This window comes from Hemiscyllium ocellatum, chromosome 25 (assembly GCF_020745735.1).
Source record: "Hemiscyllium ocellatum isolate sHemOce1 chromosome 25, sHemOce1.pat.X.cur, whole genome shotgun sequence".
Taxonomy (NCBI): domain Eukaryota; kingdom Metazoa; phylum Chordata; class Chondrichthyes; order Orectolobiformes; family Hemiscylliidae; genus Hemiscyllium; species Hemiscyllium ocellatum.
The window spans coordinates 26,164,107-26,185,201 of NC_083425.1; the positions used below are offsets into that span (position 1 = coordinate 26,164,107).

At 39.6% G+C, this 21,095-nt stretch overlaps 1 protein-coding gene and 1 pseudogene across 1 annotated transcript in view; both read left to right on the top strand.

Moving 5' to 3' along the window:
- The window catches only part of kif19 (kinesin family member 19), a 220,882-nt gene that overhangs the window by 161,789 nt on the left and 37,998 nt on the right, over positions 1-21,095 (top strand). The window contains exons 7-10 of the mRNA XM_060844824.1: positions 7,329-7,523; positions 17,112-17,258; positions 18,265-18,387; positions 20,834-20,990. Of these exons, the coding sequence (XP_060700807.1) occupies positions 7,329-7,523; positions 17,112-17,258; positions 18,265-18,387; positions 20,834-20,990 (622 nt within the window). The remainder of the gene's footprint in view (positions 1-7,328; positions 7,524-17,111; positions 17,259-18,264; positions 18,388-20,833; positions 20,991-21,095) is intronic.
- Positions 4,992-5,632, top strand: LOC132827798 (GTP-binding nuclear protein Ran-like; annotated as a pseudogene).

Below are 21,095 nucleotides of genomic sequence, written 5' to 3' on the forward strand. Positions count from 1 at the left end.
GTGACATTTTTACTGCATGTGATCTGATAATTGATTGCACGGAATTATCATTTGGCATATCTGTTGTGTACCCCTATCTGAAAGGGCTTCAAACTTGAAATTACAACGTTTGCATTGTAGCTTGTGATAGAAATAAAATTTTAATTTGAGGTTGGACTATGTGATATTGCATTTGGTTTATTGTCTGCAATAGCTCTCTTGTAAATGGATTTCTCATCAGTTATTCTTCTTTTTGGAATGTAAATCCAATCTGTGGCACACAACCCTATTTGTTATATACACAGTTCATGTGCAATTCAGTTGTGTTTTGACTGAATATAGTATAAAGTACATTTAGTGTAAGTTTTTCACTCATGCTGTTGGAATAAAATAGCCAGTAAATATTTTTTAATTATGAAAAAAAGGGATTACATAATTAGTAGTACATTTCATGGTGTATTTATGAGGTTTGACCTGTATTTATGATGGTATAGAGTTGCTCGGCTCTTCTCAATTTTAGTCTATAAATTGCTGTGCTTTGTAATTCAGATAGATTATTGGTTGGGTTAAGGCTGTACAAGACATTGGTTAGACCACTTTTGGAATACTGTGTGCAATCTGGTTTCCCTGCTATAGGAATGATATTGCGAAACTTGAAAGATTTGCAAGAGTGTTACCAGGACTGGAGAGTTTGAGCTATAGGGAGAGGCTGAATAGACTGGGGCTATATTCCCTGTAGTACTGGAGACTGAGAGGTGACATTATAGAGGTTTATAAAATCATGAAGGGCATGAATATGGTAAATAGCTAAGGTCTTTCTCTGAATGGAGAAATCCAAAACTAGAGGGCATAGGTTTAAGGTGAGAGGGGAAAGATCTAAAAGGGACTTAAGGGGCAACTTTTTCATGCAGAGAGTGGTGCGTGTATGGAATGAGCTACCAGAGGAAGTGGAGGAGGCTGGTACAATTACAACATTTAAAAGGCATCTGGAAGGGTACATGAATAGGAAGGGTTGAGAGGGATATGGGCCAAGTACTAGCAAATGGAATGAGATTGGGTTGGGATATCTGGTCGGCACTGATGAGTTGGACCGAAGGATCTGTTTCTGTGCTGTATATCTCTATCACTTTTAAATATGTTATAATGAAATAAATGTATTGTCTCAAAAATGTCTAATTATCTATTTTCTGATATGAATTTGATCTGTGATGCTTTTGTATCACTATTACTTAATGTCATGTGCCACATAGATGTGAAACATTTGACACTTTATATATTTAGCCAGGGTAATGCATGCTGTTGGAGGATCACTCATATAAGAAAAATATTATACAAATATTTGACATAATCAATACATTAAAATTGTTGACTGTGCTATGATACATCAATATCTGGAAAGCTATGGATTATGCAGAGTGAACTATTAAATTTTAAGGTCAAGAACAGCAATGCGCATATTTGCATTAGAAGTGATTATTTATTACTATCTTGCCACTTATTTTGTTAAAATGGTTCTGTTTGTATTTCACCTGGAAATTAGTAAAATGACTAAAGATGTTTACTAAGAACAATATCAAACAGAAATAAGGGTCAACTTTTTCACGCAGAGGGTGGTACATGTATGAATGAGCTACCAGAGAATGTGGTGTAGGCTGGTACAATTGCAACTATTAAGAGGCATTTGGATGAGTATATGAATAGGAAGGGTTTGGAGGAATATGGGCTGGATGCTGGCAGGTGGGACTAGATTGGATTGGGATATCTGGTTGGCATGGACGGGTTGGACCGAAGGGTCTGTTTCCATGCTGTACATCTCTATGACTCTATGACCAAGCCGTGTAGATGTATTAGGACAGTTGACAAAAAGCATGCTCAAGATTAGTCTTTAAATAGAAATTTGGAATCGAAATGAAAGAAAGCGTTTTATGCAGTGAGTGGTGCCTGACAGTCTGAGAGGAGATTTTGTTGTGGCTTTCAAAAACAAATTAAAAACACGTGGGCCCCAATTTACAAATATCTGACTTACAAACATGACCTCATAATGGAGTGTAATTTTAAAGATATGACACATGAATATTTCCTGTACTTATGACTGGTTCCTTTATATTGTCTTTGCAGACAAATCAACTTGTGAACAGACTCCAGATCATAACCCATTTGCAACCTGGGCATTGCCTGTAAATAGCTGAAGAAACCAAATCATTGGAGGGGTTTAAGGAGAGAAGAGGTTTAGACAGCCAAAGGCATTCTTTTTGTTATTTTTAATATTGTTATGTAAATATAGTCTTTAGTTAATACCTCGTGTCAATTGAAGATCAGATGCCTGGCAGTTTGATGCATTTGATGATAATGAATGTCAGTGTTGTTGCAAGGCCAGTCTGTACTAATGGATCCCATTGAAAGAAAACTCAAGATTGGCAAGTATCTTATTGAGATAGGAAACTGAACTTGGAAAAATCAGCAAAAAGTGAAAGGATGTCTTTGGTCAGTGTGACAAAATTGTAAATTGGGAGCAGATTTGGCGACACAAGGTATAAAATGAACAACTGCCATTGATGAAATGATAAAAATGAGTGCTGCTGAAGAAAGATCAGAGCAGAGAGAAACAGATTGTGATATATTGGATAATCAATATTCAAAGATGAGTAGGCAGGCAAGAAAGGCTGTAACGTATTGGATAACATTGAAAAATTGTGTTAACATTGGCTTTTAATCCTTCAAAACAATGATCATAAGCCATGAGGTGACAAAAGATTGATGGGAGTAATGAGGATAAATATGGTATACACTGTACATGGACTTCCAAAAGATGTTTGATAAAATGCCACATAAAAGTCTTGTCAACCAAATGTGAACTCATGGAATAGGACCAGTGGCAGCCTGGATACTAAGTAGACTGAGTAAGAGGAAACAGAGTAGTGTTTGTCTTTTGGGCTAGAGGATGATATATAGTGAGGTCAGCACCAGAGTTACTGTTTTGTTTATCATATTAATGATGAAGACTTGTGTGTGCAAGGCACAATTTCAGAATTTGCAAGTGACACAAAACTTGGAAATATTGTAAAATGAGTGGGGGATATGAAGGACTTGATGACATAGGTGAACATGTGGCAGAGGGGTTGAAGTGATAAATCTGAATGGGAAGAACAGAAACAGATGGGGCAAAACAAAGGTAACACTGTAAATAAGGTACAGAATCAGAGAGACCTCTGGTTATATGTGCATAGATCATTGAATGTGGCAAGGCAAGTTGACAATATGAAGGTCAACACGATCCTAGTATTTCTATATTAAAGTGCCACACACACACAAACAAAGGAGTTATGATGAACCTGTACCAAATGCTATTTGGACCCAACTGGTGCACAGTGTCCAATTTAGAGCATGATATTGTTGGGATGTAATGAAATAAGAGAGTGTGCAGAAAAGATTTATCGGAATGGTTCCAGGGATTACACTGATAGACTGAAGAACCTGTGATTGTTCTAGTTCAGGAAAGAGAGAATTGAGTGGAAGTTTGATAGAGGTGTTCCAAACTATGAGGGGTCTTTACAAATTAGTATAAGGAGAGACAGTTCCTATTGACAGAAAGGTTGATAATCAGAGGATACAATTTTAAGATAAATGGCAAAAGGTTTGAAATGAGGAAAAACGTTTTTATGCAATGAGTGGTTGGCATCTGGAATGTGCTGCCTGGCAGTCTGGCAGGGGAAGATTCCATTGTGGCTTTCGAAACCAAATTGAACACAGGGGGTCTCCGATTTACAAATTTCTGACTTACAAGTGCTTGCGCTTACAGACATGATCTCATTTGGGAGTGTAATTTTAAAGATCTGACACATGAACAATTCCTGTATTTCCGAACAGTTCCTTTATATTTTTCTAAGTTGTGTTCCAACTTACAAATAAAACAACTTAGGAACAGACTCAAGAATGGAACCCATTCGCAACCTGGGGATTGCCTGAATTTAGCTGAAGAGATAAAAGTTTACAGGACTGCATGAAAAGGGTAGAGGAGTGTTTCCAGATGAATTACTCTTTCAAGGAGTCAGCACAGACGTGAAGAGCCAAATGGCTTCCTGCTGTCCTTTAACCATTCTGTGATTGTATTAATATTGGTAGACAAATGCAAATTCTGATCCAGACCACCGTCCAACCGTACAACTTGTTTCTGTGGTTAGTTTTAACCATGCCACAGTTGACAGCCCCGTATCCTGTATTTAACAGGCACTAAATGCAAATTGATTATTGGAAAGCAAATGCTTATGGCTGCAATGACAGACCAACAATTGCCATTCAAAACTGGTTCAGATTAGATCATTCTGAGGTCAGCAGTTAAATCAATGAGCATCCATTTAGAGCTGTCTTGTGTGCCATTTTTTTAAATTTGCAAACAAATGTTTGGTGATTTAATTGTTAATGTGTACATCTTTCGGAAATCAATTCTGTTTGGCACTGAAGTTATACGATAGGACATTTCTGATAAAAATACAACCCGATATAGGCTTGTCACAATGTCATAGATATATTGTCTGCAACAGATTAGAGAAATTAATGAGCTCCTAAGGAGATTATTTGGTGAAGATCAGTGCAGGGACTAAGTGCTTCTTAAATTTCCATCACTGTGTTCTTAATTAGAAACATACAATAGCAATTAATAATGCTATGCTTCCTGATTCTCACTCAAATATTTACATCCATAAAGCAGTTGCTAACCTTCAAATATTTTATGTTAATATGTTATGTGAAAATGCTTTATTTTAATTCTGTCAATAATTGGTGTATTAATTGGTGAAATGCAGGAATATCAGAAAGGTCACGTTCAGTTTTCCATCAGGCATGCATCAAGATCACTTTATCTGATAGAAAGAAACTCCATATTATTCTAAGAGATGAATTCCTTCCATGCAAGTATTTCTTGTCATGTAAACACTGGTAATGGTAGATGTATCCTTAAGAAAGGTCAAAATGATTTTGAGGGAGAGAAGTTTCTGAAAGTTTTTTTTAAAAAAATGGCCATTGATGATCAAGGAAAACCTCAAGTTGAATTCAAGCTTGTACTTGTTGGAGGTGGTGGTTTTGGGAAAACTACTTTTGTGAAGTACCACATGACTGGCAAGTTTGAAAAAAATATGTAGCAACATTGAGTGTTGAAGTTCACCCAACTGTGTTCTATACTAACAGAGGTCCCATTAAATTTAATGTTTGGGATACTGCTGGTCAGGAGAATTTTGGTGGTCTCCATAATGGTTATTACATTCAATTATTATGTTTGATGTAACCTCACAAGTGACGTACAAGAATGTGCCTAACTGGCATAGAGACTTGGTGAGAGTGTGTGAAAACATCCCATTGTGTTGTGTGGCCACAAAGTTGATGTTAAAGACAGAAAAGTGAAGGCAAAATCTATTGTCTTCCACAGGAAGAAAAATCTTCAGTACTATGACATTTCGGCTAAAAATAATTACAACTTCGAGAAGCCATTTCTGTGGCTTTTCAGAAAGCTGATTGGAGATCCCAATTTGAGTTTGTTGCTATGCCACCTTTGGCACCACCAGAGGTTCAGGTGGACCCTGCATTAGCAGCACATAACAAGCAAGCCCTGAAGACTGCTCAAAGCACTGCTTTGCCAGGTGAAGATGACAACCTGTGATTTAATGGCTGGAGTAAAAAGTGAGGTCTGCAGATGCTGGAGATCAGAGCTGAAAATGTGTTGCTGGTTAAAGCGCAGCAGGTCAGGCAGCATCCAACGAACAGGAAATTCGACGTTTCAGGCAAAAGCCCTTCATCAGGAATGAGGAAAGTGTGTCCAGCAGGCTAAGATAAAAGGTAGGGAGGAGGGACTTGGGGGAGGGGCGATGGAGATGTGATAGGTGGAAGGAGGTCAAGGTGAGGGTGATAGGCCGGAGTGGGGTGGGGCACGGAGAGGTCAGGAAGAAAATTGCAGGTTAGGAGGGCAGTGCTGAGTTCGAGGGAATCGACTGAGACAAGGTGGGGGGAGGGAAATGAGGAAACTGGAGAAATCTGAGTTCATCCCTTGTGGTTGGAGGGTTCCCAGGCGGAAGATGAGGCGCTCTTCCTCCAACCGTCGTGTTGTTATGGTCTGGCGATGGAGGAGTCCAAGGACCTGCATGTCCTTGGTGGAGTGGGAGGGGGAGTTAAAGTGTTGAGCCACGGGGTGGTTGGGTTGGTTGGTCCGGGCATCCCAGAGGTGTTCCCTGAAGCGTTCCGCAAGTAGGCGGCCCGTCTCCCCAATATAGAGGAGGCCACATCGGGTGCAGGGCGTCCCAGAGGTGTTCCCTGAAGCGTTCCGCAAGTAGGCGTCCCAGAGGTGTTCCCTGAAGCGTTCCGCAAGTAGGTAGCGTCCCACAGGTGTTCCCTGAAGCGTTCCGCATTTAATGGCTGGGGTCAAGCACCAGCAGCCTAATTTCATAGGCTCTGTCCTGTGATGCAGTATGTTTGCCAGTTCATTAGCTGAACAGAACTTAACTGCTTATAATCTTGAAATCTTAGGGGAGCTAAAGGAGTTGTAATTGGGAGTGAATGGTGTACAGTATGACAATTTCCTTCACACTTGGACCTGTGCACTTGATCCTAAAACTGTATTGATAGACTGCAACATTGGCGTGTATGCATAATTTAATTTATGGTGCAGGTGGAATCACAATATACATTGCTACAAGTTGTATGTTAATGTCATTCCTCCATATTTTGTTAACTTTTTGGTTGGATCATAAAGTTGTGATCTTAATAAAGTTATATTCCAACTACCTAAAAAAAAGGTCAAAATAACAGATTAACCTTCACTGGCTTTGGAACTCATTTCTTTGAAGTCTAACTATTGCTTTGTTTGGGTTTAATGAATTTGATTCCTTTACCTGGGTTCAACAATTAACAGCGTTCCAAAGGCAAAGTACTGCAAATTCTAGAAATGCACAATATTTTTAGAAAATGCTGCAACTATGCATTGATTCAGCCAAAATCTGTGGAGAAGGGAACAGAATTCACTTTTTTGGACAGTGATCTTTCAGGAGAACTTGAAGACATTACAGATTGAATAGGTTTAAGCGTACAGAGAGGCAGGGAAAGGAAGGAGAGCAGGACAGAACAAAAGAATGGAAGGCACGAGTGTCATAAAGAACAGGAAAGCTTTGCAAAGAGGTGAATAATTGAAGAGAAAGCTAGTTGGGAGCATAAGGGAGGATAGAATGCTGATGTGGTGAGATGAAGGAGGCCAGGAGAAGGCTGGGGTGGAACATAAACACCTGCAAAGACCTGTTGGCCTCTGTTGCATGTTTACGTGTTATACATTCGACATAGTCTGAACTGAACCTTTTCTTTCTGGTTAGATAATGCAGCTGTTGGTGAAAGGCAACAAACAGAGAACACAGGAACCCACAGCAGCCAACAAAACCTCCTCTCGGTCTCACGCTGTCCTGCAAGTCACCGTTAGGCAGAAGAGTCGCATCAAAAACATTTTGCAGGAAGTACGAATTGGGCGTTTATTCATGATTGACCTTGCAGGATCTGAGAGAGCTTCACAGGTATGTCACATGTGCTTCTCTTGTAAGCTTGTTGCAGTATTTCAAAGTCACTTGTGCTTGTTCTGCAATGGGGACTGGGCATTGCTGGTAAGCCCAGAATTTCTTCAACATCCTATTTGCCATTGGCTTTCAAAACAATTCAGAGCGCAGTTTAGAGTTATCCACATAACTGTGGATCTGGGTTTACAGCTGTAGAGTCATAGAGTATGGAAACTGACCCTTTGGTCCATGCTGACCAAGTATCCTAAACTAAACTACAGCTGTAGTTCCATTGTCTGCATTTGGACCATATCCCTTAAACCTTTCCAAATGTACACGTCCAAATGTCTTTAAATGTTGCAATTGCACCTGCCTCTATCACTTCTTGTGGCAGCTCATTCGATTCACACATCACCCTCAGTGAAAAGCTTACCCTTCAGGTCACTTTACCCTCTCACCACAAATCTATGCTCTCTAGTTTTGGACTCATCCTTCCCTTGGAAGAAGACCTTGGCCATTCACCTTTTCTATTCCTTTGTGACTTATTGAACTTCTGTAAGGTTACCCCTCAGTCTCTAATGCTCTGCTTCCATGGAAATATGTCCGAGTCCAGCTTTCAATGATACTTGCATCGTTACCAGTATGGGGACTAGCTTTTAACCTTAGATGTTTATCAACGGAATTTAAATTCCATCAGATGCTAGGGCTACATTTGAATTGGTGTGCCAGAGTGTTGGTATGAATTACTACTCAGCAATATTACTGCTTTGTTACTGTTATCCCTGTTAAAATAAATCAGAGATTTACTAGAGTTACAGAGATGTACAGCACAGAAACAGACCCTTCAACCAGATATCCCACTCCAATCTAGTCCCACCTGCCAGTACCCGGCCCATATCCCTCCAAACCCTTCCTATTCATATACCCATCCAGATGCCTTTTAAATGTTGTAATTGTACCAGCCTCCACCACTTCCTCTGGCAGCTCATTTCATACACGCATCACCCTCTGTGTGAACAAGTTGCCACTTAGGTCTCTTTTATATCTTGCCCCTCTCACCCTAAACCTATGCCCTCTAGTTCTGGACTCCTCTACACCAGGGAAAAGACTTGTCTATTTATCCTATCCATGCCCCTCATCATTTTGTAAACCTCTATAAGGTCACCCCTCAGCCTCCTACACTCCAGGGAAAACAGCCCTAGCTTGTTCAGCTTCTCCCCATAGCTCAAATCCTCCAACCCTGGCAACATCCTTGTAAATCTTTTCTGAACCCTTTCAAGTTTCACAACATCCTTCTGATAGGAAGGAGACCAGGATTGCACACAATATTCCAACAGTGGCCTAACCAACATCCTGTACAGCCGCAACATGACCTCCCAACTCCTGTACTTAATACTCTAACCAATAAAGGAAAGCATACCAAACGCCTTCTTCACTATCCTATCTACCTGCGACTCCACTTTCAAGGAGCTATGAACTTGCACTCTAAGGTTTCTTTGTTTAGCAACACGCCCTAGGACCTTACCGTTAAGTGTGTAAGGCCTGCTAAGATTTGCTTTCCCAAAATGCATTTAAATTAAAATCCATCTGCTACTCCTCAGCCCATCGTCTCATCTGATCAAGATCCTGTTGTAATCCGAGGTAACCTTCTTCGCCGTACACTACACCTCCAATTTTGTTGTCATCTGCAAACTTATTAACTGTACTTTTTAAGCTCACATCCAAATCATTTATATTGGTATTAGGCAAGAACTTTCAAAAGCTGATTAGGGACTGATGTTTGCACATAAAGGGATGACTGGAAAATAGGAAGCCTTCAGAAATGAGATAACAAGACTGCAGAGACAGTATGTTCCTGTTAGGGTGAAAGGAAAGGCTGGTAGGTATAGCGAATACTGGATGATGAAAGTAATTGAGGGTTTGGTTAAGAAAAAGAAGGAAGCATATATCAGGTATAGACAGGAGGCAGTAGGAGTATTACTTAAGAGGGAAATCAGGAGAGCAAAAAGGGGACATGAGATAGCTTTGGCAAATAGTTGAGGAGAATCCAAAGGGTTTTTACAAACACATTAAGGTCAAAAGGGTAACGAGGGAGAGAATAGGGCCCCTCAAAGATCAGCAAGGCAGCCTTTGTGTGGGAGCTGCAGGAGGTGGGGAAGATAGTGTATTGCATCAGTGTTTCCTGTGGAAAATGACATGGAAGATATAGACTGTAGGGAAATAGATGGTGACATCTTTAAAATGTCATATTACAAAGGAGGAAGTGGTGGACGTCTTGAAATGCATGAAAATGGATAAATCCCCAGGACCTGATCAGGTGTACCCTCGAACTCTGTGGGAAGCTAGGGAAGTGATTGCTGGGCCTCTTGCTGAGATATTTGTATCATCGATAGTCACAGGTGAGGTGCTGGAAGACTGGAGGTTGGCTAATGTGGTGCTATTGCTTAAGAAAAGTGGTAAGGACAAGCCAGAGAACTGTAGACCAGTGAGTCTGACGTCGGTGGTGGGCAAGTTGTTGGAGGGAATCCTGAGGGACAGGATGTACATGTATTTGGAAAGGCAAGGACTGATTCGGGATAGTCAACATGGCTTTGTGCATGGGAAATCATGTCTAACAAACTTGATTGAGTTTTTTGAAGAAGTAACAAAGAGAATTGATGAAGGCAGAGCAGTAGAACATAAATGAAAAATTTGAGAAAATATAAAGCTGAAGTGATTGTCATAAATATGCTTTGGGCCTTATTTTGGCACTAAAATGGTATTAACATTCTCAATACGTTCCTGTAGTTAACACCTATAGGTTGCTGCTGCACAGAATGTTTTCTGGAATTCTAATAAACTATCCAGAATAATTAGGCAGGATGCAAACAGAATGGAGTTGGGTAAATGTTACATTCCTGCTAAAGTGAAAAACACACAAAAAAGGCATTTTATTGTATTTTAATTGCATTGATACAGGTATAAATTAAAGATTTTTAAGATCACAGTCACAGAGTGATAGAGATACACAGCAAAGAAACAGACTTTTTGGTCCAACTCGTCCATGCTGACCAAATGTCCAAAATTAATCTAGTCCCATTTGCCAGCATTGAGCCCATACCTCTCTAAACCCTTCCTATTCATATACCCATCCAGATGCCTTTTAAATGTTGTAATTGCACCAGCCTCCACCACTTCCTCCAGCAGCTCATTCCATACACGCACCACCCTCTGCATTAGATCCTTTTAAAATCTTTCCCATCTCACCTTAAACCTATGCCCTCTAGGTTTGGACTCACCAGTCCTGGGGAAAAAAACTTTGTCTATTTACTCTATCCATGCACCTCATAATTTTATAAACCTCTATAAGATCACCCCTGAGTCTCTGATGCTCCAAGGAAAATTCAGCCTCTCCCTATAACTCAAGCCCTCCAACCCTGGCAACATCCTTGTAAGTCTTTTCTGAACCCTTTTAAGTTTCACAACACCTGTATAAGAGTTGGCGGCGGTGGGGGGTCATGTTGTGGCTGTACAGGACCACCACTTAGGCCAATACTGAGTGCTATTCTGATCTCCCTGCTGTTATGTCATTGGGATGCAACTTTTTTAGGGTTAGGAAAGTAAAAGTCTTAATCCTTAATTACTTCAGAATGGTGTCAGTGTTGTCAAAATGATAATCCAGAACACATGTTTAGAAGGACATAATTTCTCAAAACTCATGGATTAAGTGTTGGTGAATCTAACACAAGTAATTAGAGTATGTTTTTAAAAACCAAAGAACTGCGCTGGCTGGAAATTCAAAACAAAAATAGAAATTGCTGGAGAAACTCAACGGGTACAAACTTGGTTAGAGACAAAAGAAAACTGCAGATGCTGGAATCCAAGGTAGACAAGCAAGAAGCTGGGAGATCACAGCAAGCCAGGCAGCATCAGGAGAAGGGTTACACTCGAAACGTCGACTTTTCCACCTCCTGATGCTGTGTTCTACTGAAGAAACTCAGCAGACATCGCAGCATCTGTGGACAGAAAGCAAACTTAACATTTTGAGACCAGTGGCCCGTCTTCAGAACTGATTGTACTGAGGAAAATTCTGAAGATGGCGTCTGGGTGGAGCGGAGCAGAGTAAACAATGGGTGGAGGTGGGGCCCAGAGAAAGCAAACAGCTGTTGGGCAGACAAAGAAATGGGTAAAGTTCAGCATGGGAGAATCAATAGCTGCTAATAGGGACCATCATTAGGTGGCAATGGGTTGGTTGTGGTAGCAGACCATGTGATGACAAGGCCTGGTGTTTGAGGGTTGGAAGAAAGAATGGAAGAAGATGCTTAGGCACTAACATTATTGAACTCAATATTGAGTTAACATTTCAACATGTTATCCCAATTAATGTATCTACATTTGAAGAAGTTGCTGTGGAGCAGAAAGCTATGGATACTGGAGGTAGGTTTTGAGTTCAGCTTTCCAGAATCTCCAGTGCTTTGCATTTTTTGTTGAAATAAAGTAATTTTTTTAAAGAATTACTATTTTAAGATGAATTGAAAATGTTAAATCTTATTTAAGGTTGAGGCTTGAGCATGAGCTACGCTGAGATATCTCCTTAGCATGGCTGTGGTAGTCACATTACAATTGGCTAGACTGCAACTGGGCTTACAGAGCAGGAAACTTGATCCATTATCCTGCTAGGTATTGATCTAACTGCTAAAAATATTTATGTGTAAAATAGCAGATAGGCGAATCCTCTTCTGATTGAATATCCCATTATTAGAATCCCTACAGTTTGGAAACAAGCCCTTCGACCTAGCAGGTCCACACCAACCCTCCGAAGCATATCCCACCCACACCCATTCCTCTACATTTCCCCCTAACTAATGCACCTAACTTACACATCCATGAACATTATGGGCAATTTAGCATCACCAATTCACTTAACCTGCAAATCTTTGAACTGTGGGAGGAAACTGGAGCACCCGGAGGAAACCCACATAGACACGGGGAGAATGTGCAGACTCCACACAGACATTCACCCGAGGCTGGGATCAAACCCGGATCCCTGGCGCTGTGAGGCAGCAGTGCTAACCATTGAGCCGCTGTGCCGCCTATCCAGATTCCCTTGAAAGATTCACGTGATAATAATTTAACAAGGTGCTAGAGGGTACACTGCATGTTCCGAGGCCAGGGTGAAAGAAACTGTTTGAGGAAAAAAATCACTTTCTCACCAAAAACAGCTATATTTTTGATTTGAAATTATATGCTATGGTAATTTTAAATCAGATTTGTTTTCCTTGTTTGGTTGCTGTAGTAATTTGTAATAAATACTGCATAACCAGATTAATCTATGCTACAAGTCAGGGTTTTGACACTTCCAAAAATGAATGTCACCGAAAAAAGTTCAATTGTATCTCATTAGTTGTGTTAGATATCTGCTCATTAGTATCCTGTTCATATCATTATTGTTTCGGTTAGTTAGTAAGGAAACCATTCACTATGACGTGATGTCTTGGAGTCTTTATTTTATAATTACCATAATTTGTTGAAATTATCTCCTTGCACTGAATTATATAATTTTCTGTTATGCTTTTGTGCAATACCCACTTTAATATTTAAATGACGATATAATAAACCATTAGCTCACTGTAGCACAAAAGCCACCAATTATAGCTGTAGCAGAGATAAAGTAAGAAATGGCTGTACTGTGCCAATAGATTAAAAATCCATCATACCCTATACAGTTTTGTACAGGTCATGCCCCTGTTTCAAGCAATTTTAAAACACAATTCTAGAATGTTAAGGCTATTAGTGCTGTTATGGAAATAAATGTTGAGTGTAGTTGCAGTAACTTAGATCCATAGCCTTATGCTAACTGACACAACAGTGGCAGAAGGGCAGAAAGGAATTGGGTATGCATTACTCAGACTGGCTCACACCACCACCTACTGGCCATAGACAGGAATGTGGCTTTGGTTGACAGCTTAAAAAACCTGAATTGCAGACAGCACCTGTGGAAAGAGAAACAGAAGTTAAAGTTTCAGATCAATTGACATTTTTGCACAATGACTTCTGGTCACGTTTGTGATTGCTTACGTTTTATTGCTTTCCTTTGTCAGCTGTTACTGTGCAGGCCAGGACTGACCAGTTTTGCCAGTTTTGCTTCCTGAGATCGATTTACATGACTGTTCTTAAAAGATGTTTCTCTCACCATCAGTGGCTCTGCCAAGATTGAGTGTGAATCATGCAGTGTGGACAGAAAGGTTTGCCCCCAGAATATGAGCCATAATGGTTAACCTGGAACATGGCTAGTCAGTATTTGTAACTAACAATAAACAAGCTCAGTAGTTCAAATGTGAAACAGTGTTTGCCTGTTAATATGACACACCTTCCTTTAAAAGGACAATTATAACTCCAGAGTCGAAAAGTGTGGTGCTGGAAAAGCACAGCAGTTCAGACAGCATCCAAGAAGTAGGAGTATCGCGTCTCAGGCATAAACCCTTCGTCAGGAATGTTCGTTCCATTCAAATTATAGCTCCATTCAAATAACCTGTACAGAGTTTTTATTTGCAGCAAAACATGATGGAAAACAAATAACAAAATATCTGGGTCAAGCATTTCATAAATTTTGAATTAATGAAAACAGAAACTGCTGATTTTACCTGTTTGTTTTCCAGAAAAGATTGTGTTATAATTGAAATGGATCGGTAATCTATTGTAAAATTTGCATTTTCAAACCACTCTGTGCATTTTTCATACAAATTTTCAACAAATGACTTCAATCCCCAATGACATGGTTCTGTTGATACTCATCAACATATTCTTAAATAATAATAATTGGGCTTCTGGTATTACCAGAAAGGTTTCTTCATTATATGAATGTTTTGAATGATTAGGGACACATATATTGAATATATCCACATGGCATTACAATGATTATGTAGTGGTTGCTGTTGAAAGAGACCATGGCGTGTGATGTATATCTGCTTTTGGATGAAGGAATGGGTTACTCTGGGCTGCTGCAAATGGGGGAGCATCATCCCATGTAAAATGCATTTGTCACAGCAAGATAACATGACTGCTAGAGAGGCAGCAAAAGGCTTCAGGGAAAGGAACATTAGAAACCTAAGCGTTATAGATAGATAACTTACAGTGTGGAAACAGGCCCTTCGGCCCAACAAGTCCACACCGACTTGCCGAAGCGCAACCCACCATACATTTACCCCTTACCTAACACTATGGGCAATTTAGCATGGCCAATTCACCTGACCCGCACATCTTTAGACTGTGGGAGGAAACCAGAGCACCTGGAGGAAACCCACGCAGACACGGGGAGAACGTGCAGACTCCACACAGTCAGTCGCCTGAGGCGGGAATTGAACCCACGCCTGTGGCGCTGTGAGGCAGCAGTGCTAACTACTGCGCCACTGTGCCGTCCCGTTGTGTGACCAGTGAGCCTTTATTTTTATCAGACTATAATATCAATTCAAAATTAGTTAGTAAAAGCTGAGTGTAACTCATTCACCAGTATGAAGGGTCAAAAGTAGTTGGGGTGTCAAAATTACTAAAATGTATACAAGAAAACTTTCTTGATCAGTGTATATTAGGCCTAATGATGATCAAAGAAGTGCCTGTTTTTGTTCTGTAGAATGAAGTAAGCTGTGGATATTTCAATGATAGTGCATTTGGGAAATAGTGATCATAACATCATTAGGTTTAGGATAATTATGCTAAAACAAAAGGTACAATCAAATGTAAAAAATACTTCAGTGAAACAAATGTGTTGTAAGGAGATCTGGCCCAGGTAGATTGGAATCAACAAATCAAGCTACAAATATAGGAATATAGGAATTGGAAGCTCATATTGCAGCTGTAAAGGACATTGATTAGGCTACTATTGGAATACTGCATGCATTTCTGGTCTCCCTGCTATAGGAAGGATGTTGTGAAACTTGAAAGGATTCAGAAAAGATTTACAAGGATGTTGCCTGTGCTTGGTGAGGGGTGCGGGGTTTGAGGTGATGGGAGAGGCTGAACAGACTTGAGCTATTTTCCCTGGAGTGTTTGGAGGCTGACGAATGACCTTGTAGATGTTTATAAAATCATGAGGGACATGGATAGGATAAATAACCAAGATCTTTGCCCCAGGATGGGGGAGTTCAAAACTAGATGGCAGAGGTTTAGGGTGAGAGGGGAAAAATTTTAAAGGGACCTAAGGGGCAACCTTTTCATGCAGAGGGTGGGGCGTGTATGGAATGAGCTGCCTGGGGAAGTGGTGGAGGCTGGTAAAATTACAGCATTTAAAAGGCATCTGGCCAAATGTTGCAAATGGGACTAAATTAATTTAGGATATCTGGTCAGCATGGATAAATTGGACTGAAGGGTGTGTTTCCATGTAGTACATCTCTACGACTCTAATTATGATCTTCAACAAGGAGATACATTGTCTTGAGGGAAAAGAAAGGATCTCCAAAACTACAATTCCCAGAAAACTAAATATGTAAAGATAATGAAACAGAAAAAAATGAAGCTGGCTTCTGTTGATGCATATTGGTACCAGGTAACTGACAACTAATTATGAATTATGACATTTCATGGTGACTTGATGGCTCCTCAGCACTGTTTCAACGTAATGTCTTTCTTGTTGTAAGCCCAGTAGATGGTTGTTTTTGAATGGTTTGCTGCTGGTTGTTGCCAGGCATACTATTTTTTGCTGTTAAGGGGGCTGATTGGTTAGTGATACCAGCATGATGCCAGGTCAATTGATTGGGTTTTCACTATCAGGATGACTCATGGGCCATTAACAATAATGGATAGGTCCTGATTCTGGAATCATTGGCCATATTCCCAAGCTCTCCACATTTTTAGGCATGCTTTTTAAGAGTGCATCTTGAACTGTACCCTGCAAATCTTACCTGGCTGAAGACAGACATGGTCTCATTCTTTGTCACTTTCATGGAGCCAGATCAGATTGTTAAACAGTCATGCTTCACAGAACTTTAAAAATGTTGTGAATCATGGTCGGCATGAGGGAGTCATTTGAGAGCTAAAAGGTCCTCCTTATGCTCTCAATGCACTCTCCCCATCAAGACCTTGCCACTCTACCTAACCCTTGAAGATACCATACTTAGCTACGTCTGGTGCATCGGTCTCCACCTTATCTAAAAATGATGATTATGTGTCACTCAGGGTTCTTTATTTATATGCAAATGTATGGAATACTGATTACAGCTCTCAAATACTATTCCTCCATTCCTCTCTCCTCAGAGTTTTGGTAGCATGTCTTTGATGATGCCAAGGTTATCATCTCATTAACAAATGCATTCCCATGATACTTACACCAAGTGTCTTATCAATCTCACATCTTTAACCTTTCCTCACATCTGAAATCACAGGTGCACAAACATAAGTACATTTAATTTTCCACATTACACCTCCTGAACATAACTGATTTTTTAAAAAAGATTTTGAGGTGTGGAAAATCAGATTTATAAACGACAGGAAAAATCTTCAATTGGATTTAATTCAAAGCTTTGTATTATGGTGATCTGCTCTGAGCCTTTGAAGGCCCCACTGTTGTAGTCAGCAGTTTCATCATGTATTCAATAAATTTGTTGTAATTGGTTTAATTTTTCTGTTGTTTTACAGACGCAGAACCGTGGAAAACGAATGAAGGAAGGAGCACACATCAACCGGTCACTGTTGGCACTTGGAAACTGTATTAATGCTCTGAGTGAGAGGGGAGGAAATAAATATGTCAATTACCGAGACAGCAAGCTGACACGATTGCTGAAGGTATAAGGGTGTGTGTGTGTGTGTGTGTGTGTGTGTGTGTGTGTGTGTGTGTGTGTGTGTGTGTGTATATACACATCAAGATTTGAATTACGTGTATGTCAATACAATGTCACCCCTTTTCACTACCACTTGTTATGGACCAGGCCAGACCCCCTCAAAACATTTCAAGAAGGTAGCCCAGACCCTGACGTGGCTAGTTGTTTTAAGCAGGTGTACAGTGGATATTCCAAGAGAGAATCATCTGGTCAAACCACTTAGTTTTAAACAAAACAGAATTCATTTACAAGATTACTGAATGAAACACAAAGAACAGAAACAAAACACAAATAACCTATCCTATCCAAAAACCCAACAGACTATCACAAATTAATGATGCTGTTCCAAAATACTTGCAAAAATCCCCATAAACGCTCCTTGGCACAAAAGGTGAATTCAAACACAGGGTCTTACAGGATAGAAGTCAGAGAGAGAGAACCAGCCTGACCTCGCTTCCAGCAACCTTTCATCACTACTACTGAAAAATAAAACAGGGAATAGCTCAGTTGGAGATCTGGCCACTCCCCTTACATTGTACAAGTGTTTTTTTAAACTTGAGCGCCTTCTGTCTGAGGCAATATCTGTTAGATATTGTCAAATTGGCCTGAAAACCCAACCAAACTCAGACTTTTTGGAACCTGTATTTTTACAACCTCCTGAAGAAAAAAACTAAGGACAACCTAACCTTGTTAAAGGAACAGCTTTGTCACACACTCAAGTATTACTTTCAGCTTTCCATGAATTTTGTTGCAGGATATGTGAAATCAAACTGTGACTATTGCTATTGTTGAGAATAGGTATAATACTTCATTAAACAATAAACGTTTAGCATAAAACTGCAATTTTATTGTTAACGTTCATGTTATTTAAGTTTATTGGGTTTTCAGTACCTCTTCTCAACAATCAGTTCCATTAACAGGCAAACACCGGTTTTCCATTTCTCAGTTTATGTCCTTCTTTCCCACGGCAGGATTCTTTGGGTGGAAACAGCCGGACTGTGATGATCGCTCACATCAGTCCAGCCAGCCTTTCCTTTGAGGAATCACGCAATACCCTCACTTACGCAGACCGTGCCAAAAACATTAAAACCAGGGTAAGAATCAGGCAATTCTGTCAATACACGCATTACATTATTTCCACCTTTTAAATCTATAATACATATCTTTAAAGAAATTAATAGACAAAGAATCAAGAAAAATAATCATTTTGAGTTACTTCAATGTCATTTGTCTGAATCATTCTGCAAATTAAATCATTATTGTCTAATGTTTCTGTAAAAAGGGGCACACTTTTGAAATTTTTCATCTTGCATTCATCAGGACGGATTAAGGAATACCAAATTTCAAAAGGATCAATAATTTATATTTCAGGAGAACAGAGAGCTGATTTTTGCAGAGTTGACTGATTGATCAAGGCATTATCATGGAGAATGTACCTAGGAACTATTGTCTCTTGGGCTTCTGTTTAATTTTACAAATGTGAAATGCCTGGATAGTCCTTGTTTTCCTGCAAAGGATAGGTCCCTATCTATGAACTTAGCTATTAGCAAGTGTAAGTGAGCCGCATGGCAAGTCCAGCATGATCTTAATTTGGTTGTCAGTGTAATTCATTGTACATTTTAGATTAGTCATAGTGTTTGTACATCACAGAAACAGACCCACAGTACAACTCCTCCATGCTGACCAGATATCCTGAAGTAATCAGCCAGCATTTGGCCCATATCCCTCTAAACTCCTCCTATTCATGTACCCATCTAAGTCCCTTTTAAATGTTGGGCAGAAGTGACTACTACAGATGGTGGAGATTAGAGTCAAGATTAGAGTGTTGCTGGAAAAGCACAGCAGGTCAGGCAACATCCGAGAAGCAGGAAAATTGACATTTCGGGCATCAGAAATGTTAAATGTTGTAATTGTACTAGCCTTCATCACTTCCTCATTCCATCCACACCCCACCCTTTATGTGAAAATGTTGCCCCTAAGGTCCCTTTTCTATCTTTCCCCTCTCACCCTAAACCTGTGCCCTCAAGTTTTGGATTCCCCTACCCTGTGAAAAAGTCCTTGTCTATAAGCCCTATCCATACCCCTCATGATTTTATAAACCTTTACAAGATTGTTAAGTAAGTGTCATCCAATTCCAGAATCACATCTAATATTAGACATTGTGTTCCAAGATTTTAAAGCACAAGTCAGTTGAGTGTAGTCATGACACTCTCTGTTGTGAATACCTGAAGGGATATGTTATTTAATATGATCCTCTAGTTAGTAGGATATACAGTCCATGCTTGTGGGATCATGGTGACACAGAAATTCATATACCACATTACCAACTCAAAAAGACATTCTGTGTGCTGCACTGTTGATCATTGATTTTTATTTTGAGGGGCCTTGTACATAAATGAGTATCTGTGTTTCCCTCTCTTGCAGTAGTGGCTAACCTTGGAAAATAAAACATGGCTTTAAATCATCTTTAGATTTCCTGAGGTTTTAAAACAGGCTAAATTGACTCAATCCCTTCACTTGCACCTACATTTTTTTTCTAGTTTATTTATTTATTTGTTATTTCTTCCATTACTTCTTCTAGTGATTAGTACTGATTTTCTGAAAGATCCAAGTCACGCCCAGTTTCTATATTCCTCCAATTGTTTTAATCTTACAGTAATTTTTTTACACTGTTCAAGTGCATTACTGTACACAAGCTTCTAAGCGTATGATTTGTAAGTAGGTCAGAAGTTCAAGTTCAGTTCATAATTCAGCTACATGAATAAATAACATTCAGAATGTTCCACTGTATCTGAGACAAAGGTGATGCTTTCTTTTCTCTGGTTCAGGTATATGCCTATTAACTCTTCATGAACAGCTTTTAGCTTCAGGCCTTGCCAATCAAAGAGCATCGAATTGAATAACCTCCAGTATTTTTTAAAAATTGGGTATTTGTAAGGTTTAAAATCAATCTATTCCCAGAGTTCTAGCCTTGACTCTACAGAATAGCAATTCAATTATTTGGAAGAGGATCAAAATTTTCAGAATAGGTGTAGTTTCTAGAATGGGAGAAAGTGAGGACTGCAGATGCTGGAGATCAGAGCTAAAAATGTATTGCTGGAAAAGCGCAGCAGGTCAGGCAGCATCCAAGGAACAGGAGAATCGACGTTTCAGGCATGAGCCCTTCTTCAGGAATCTAGAATTTAGTAGTTTCTAGAATGTTTGTTAGTTTTTTTTGACATGACTTGCTGCATCTTTTTTTTCCAAAACATAATGGAGTCATTATTTCACAACAACATCAACTTATTTTGTTCTTTTCATTGCATTTTTTCTTCACATGGAATGACCTTGTGTCAATAAATGAAAATTCAGAGTAAAATGCTAAGAAATGTGTTAGGTTACCGCAAAGGACAACAATTAGATTTTGATCCCAAATTTGGGAAAGAGGCAATTTCTTTTACAAGCTATAGTTGGAACTTCAATCTAGTTTGTTATTGCCCATTGAATAAGGATCGTTTTGGCATATCCAGTGTCTAATGAGAGTTTTATTTCGTACACCAGGTAAAACGCAATTTGATGAACGTGTCCTATCATATTGCACAGTACACCAATATTATCTCCGACTTACGCAGTGAAATTCATCGTCTGAAGAAAAAGATAGACACGCAACGGATACAGCAAACAAAAAATGATAAAGCTGACATACGCAATGTGCAAGGTGAGTGACTAGTTGGCAGTATAGTTGGCAGTCTGAATAGTTGGCAGTATCTTCTGTTGTACAGGAATAGGTACTGGTCCCAATCTCCTGCTATTTTTTAATCAC